Source organism: Rhinopithecus bieti, unplaced genomic scaffold (genome assembly GCF_001698545.2).
Source record: "Rhinopithecus bieti isolate Rb0 unplaced genomic scaffold, ASM169854v2 repeat_5351, whole genome shotgun sequence".
NCBI classification, from domain to species: domain Eukaryota; kingdom Metazoa; phylum Chordata; class Mammalia; order Primates; family Cercopithecidae; genus Rhinopithecus; species Rhinopithecus bieti.
The window spans coordinates 1-2,940 of record NW_016832429.1 but is presented as its reverse complement, the minus strand read 5'-3'; the positions used below and the strand labels follow the sequence as shown (position 1 = coordinate 2,940).

Below are 2,940 nucleotides of genomic sequence, written 5' to 3'. Positions count from 1 at the left end.
CCCTGAATTAGGGACGTAGACTGTAACATGTTGCAGTCTCCCTGCTGTCCCTGGACTACGTTGCCTTAGATTTCCTTCATTTACTCCATGTTTAATAGCACTTACTGTAAGCCAGATATTGCACTATATGCTAGTGATCCAGTGGTAAGCAAAATAGACACGATTCTTGTTTCCCATGAATTTTACAGTTGTTTTCTCCACTTATCCACCATCTCTTTCCAACTATTTAGAACTGGGAGGCACAATAGCAAATAAAACAGAAAAATAACCTGCTCTGAAGACATTTAATACTCAGTGCATAGCACAGAAAAAGCAAAAGATGTTGTCCCTTATCCATAGCATGTAAGATTTAGAATTACATCGGCAATTTGTAACTCTTCCATTACACAGTGACCAATTTCTCCTCTGCTAGACTGGAACCTCCTTGAAAATGGGGGTATAGGACTGATATTGAACATGCTTCAGACTCCTTTTAGGGAAGTATCACTCACATTACATGGAGTGGGATATTGAGCCACTTCTTAGAGACCTCAAACTGGCTTCTGTCCCCAGAGGTGTCAGTGAAGTACACTGCAGCCACACTTCTCCAGACATAGCACATAAATCCTTCTATCATTCCCTGAATACTCTGCGTCTAGATTCTTCCACCTCTCTGGGGTCCCTTCAAAAGGGGGACCATACAATGTCAAGGGCCAAGAAATTTAATTAAAACCTGATTATTTCCCTTGGCAGTTTTCATCGTCATCCCCCACAAAATATTGCTAAAAACATTCTCAGAAGTACTGACTCCTGCATATATGCAAGGGTGGGAACGAGGAGACAATTGGAAAGTTTTCTCTTATCCAATATGACCGCCAATATGACCAAAAGTTTTGTGCAAAATAATTGGGGAAAGATTAAAGCCGTATTGCAATTTCATTTATTTAAGAAATATTGATAAACACTCCGTGTTCCAGGCACTAGGCAGGGAAACAGAGTGGTGAGTAAGACAAGCTTTTCTATTCAGCTTTGGGCACAGGAGGGAGTGGCAGTGAGGGCCCAGTCTCTCTTGTGTCTTGGTGCCTTTTAATCATCCTGCTTTTGATTTGTGGTGGTTCCAAACTGAGTCAAAAACAATCTGTATTGAAATGGAAGCTCGTTGACAAGGGAAACCAACTCTGTTGTTTATCCTGAGTCAGACTCCCTAATAGGGGAACAGACACTCACCTGACATGGAGTGGGATCTTGGAACCTTCTTAAGAGACCTTGAAGAGCTCTCTGTCCCCACAGGTGTCGGGGAAGTACACTCCAGCCATACTTGTCACCTTGATCCCAACGAACCTGGACAGCACCTTGTCATGGCCGAGCTTGCTGACCCAGTACCAGGCCTGGCCCCGGATAAGTAAGCCTCTCCATGTCCCAGACTGGATCAGCGTTGCAGTCATGGTGTCATCGAAGGCACTGATGCCGTTAACCCCCAGGGCAGTCCTGGTTCTGGCTCAATCTATGCCTCAACACCACAGTCTGCACGACATTTCCTAGTGCTGCCAAGGATGGGTGCACTCCTACGGGATCCCCAGGACAAGGACAGAGCCAGCTCACTGTATTGAGGAGAAATGGAGCCAAGCCAGCATGCAACAGGTAGCCCTCATGGGACACAACCACGAGGCAGCCTTGGCCGTAGCAGAAGGCAGCAATGTGCACCTGGCCCTTGTCATTCACCATCACGGGGAAGGTAGACTCTCCAATAAGGAGTTCGCTGGGGTCGGGGACTCTGGGGAGATCTTGTCACTCCATCCATGAGGGCCCTGAAAGCAGCAGTGGGAGTTGTCGCCATGGTTCTCTCAGCTGCTGCAAAGGAAAGTACGGTGAATGAATGACTGACAAGCAAATGGATAAAAGCAAGTTACCCTCATTCTTACAGAGCCATGCCTGATAGAGCCTATAGCCAGACTCATGGAGGTTATATGTAGTTACCTTGCTTGATTTCCCAGACTCTAGAACTCTTCATAAGTACAATTTCTAAGAAGTTTCACTCTCTTGATTTATTTTTACTATGCAGAAACTACCTCTTATTCTTTCCTTAGCTCCACCAACTTAGATGTTTTCCACAGCTCTGTCCTCCACCATTCCACTCTCCTTTCTTGTAGCCCCTTCTGTGCATCAGGGATTACATGGACAGTTATCCTTCATTTGTAACAGCTGTAAATGATCTCCATGGTTTACCCCTGGCCTGGACTTTAAATCGATCTGCTTAAGGAGCATCACAGTTATCAGCTGAAATCTATATGGAAGAAATTGAACTTATGTCTACCCGCTCAACGGTTCCTCCTAGAGAAAATACTTGAGCTTACTTTTCCCATCTTTGTCGGGAAGATAGTATAACCTTGAGGGGTTTTCATGTGAAGGTTGTTGGAACTAATACATGCCACTGGTTTTCTCAGAGCCTGGGACATTATAATATCAAAGAGAAAATTCCTATACTTTTATCATTCTTCCTGGTTTCTCAAAGTGATAGGTACCACCAAAGTCTTAGAATTACAATGGCCCTCTTCCTCTCTCCGCTTTGCACACTCATTTAGTCATTGAGCTTTGTCGAGTGCTTGTTCATTTCAGTTTCCATGCCTATTGCCACGAACCTGGGTCAGGATTCTGATCTGGAAACGCCGGCTCTCTCATAAACTCCCTTGAGAAGAAGCCCTCAAAGCTTCACCACGAATAACACATGAGTGCTTGGGACTTCTTTCATCCTGGTGACAGAGGTGTCCTGGATCCACCTTGGGATGGTTTTTTGAACTTTTCCTTTATTACCTCTCTCAACACAGATTGAGTATCCTTTCTCTGAAATGCTTGGGATCAGAAGTATTTTAAATTTCAGAGTTTTTTCAGATTTGGGGATATTTGCATATATATAATGCATTATGTGTGTATGTGTGTGTGTGTGTGTGTGTGTGTATATAT

At 44.3% G+C, this 2,940-nt stretch overlaps 1 protein-coding gene across 1 annotated transcript; it reads right to left on the bottom strand.

Annotated features, from left to right (window-relative positions):
* Positions 1-1,206: 1,206 nt before the first annotated feature.
* LOC108524556 (TRPM8 channel-associated factor 2) lies at positions 1,207-1,816 on the bottom strand (the record flags this gene model as incomplete). Its single annotated transcript, XM_017865649.1, is given in 4 exon segments — positions 1,207-1,459; positions 1,462-1,506; positions 1,509-1,765; positions 1,767-1,816. Coding segments are annotated over 4 exon segments (605 nt in total), but the record flags the coding sequence as incomplete, so codon positions are not given.
* Between the last annotated feature and the right edge of the window lie 1,124 nt (positions 1,817-2,940).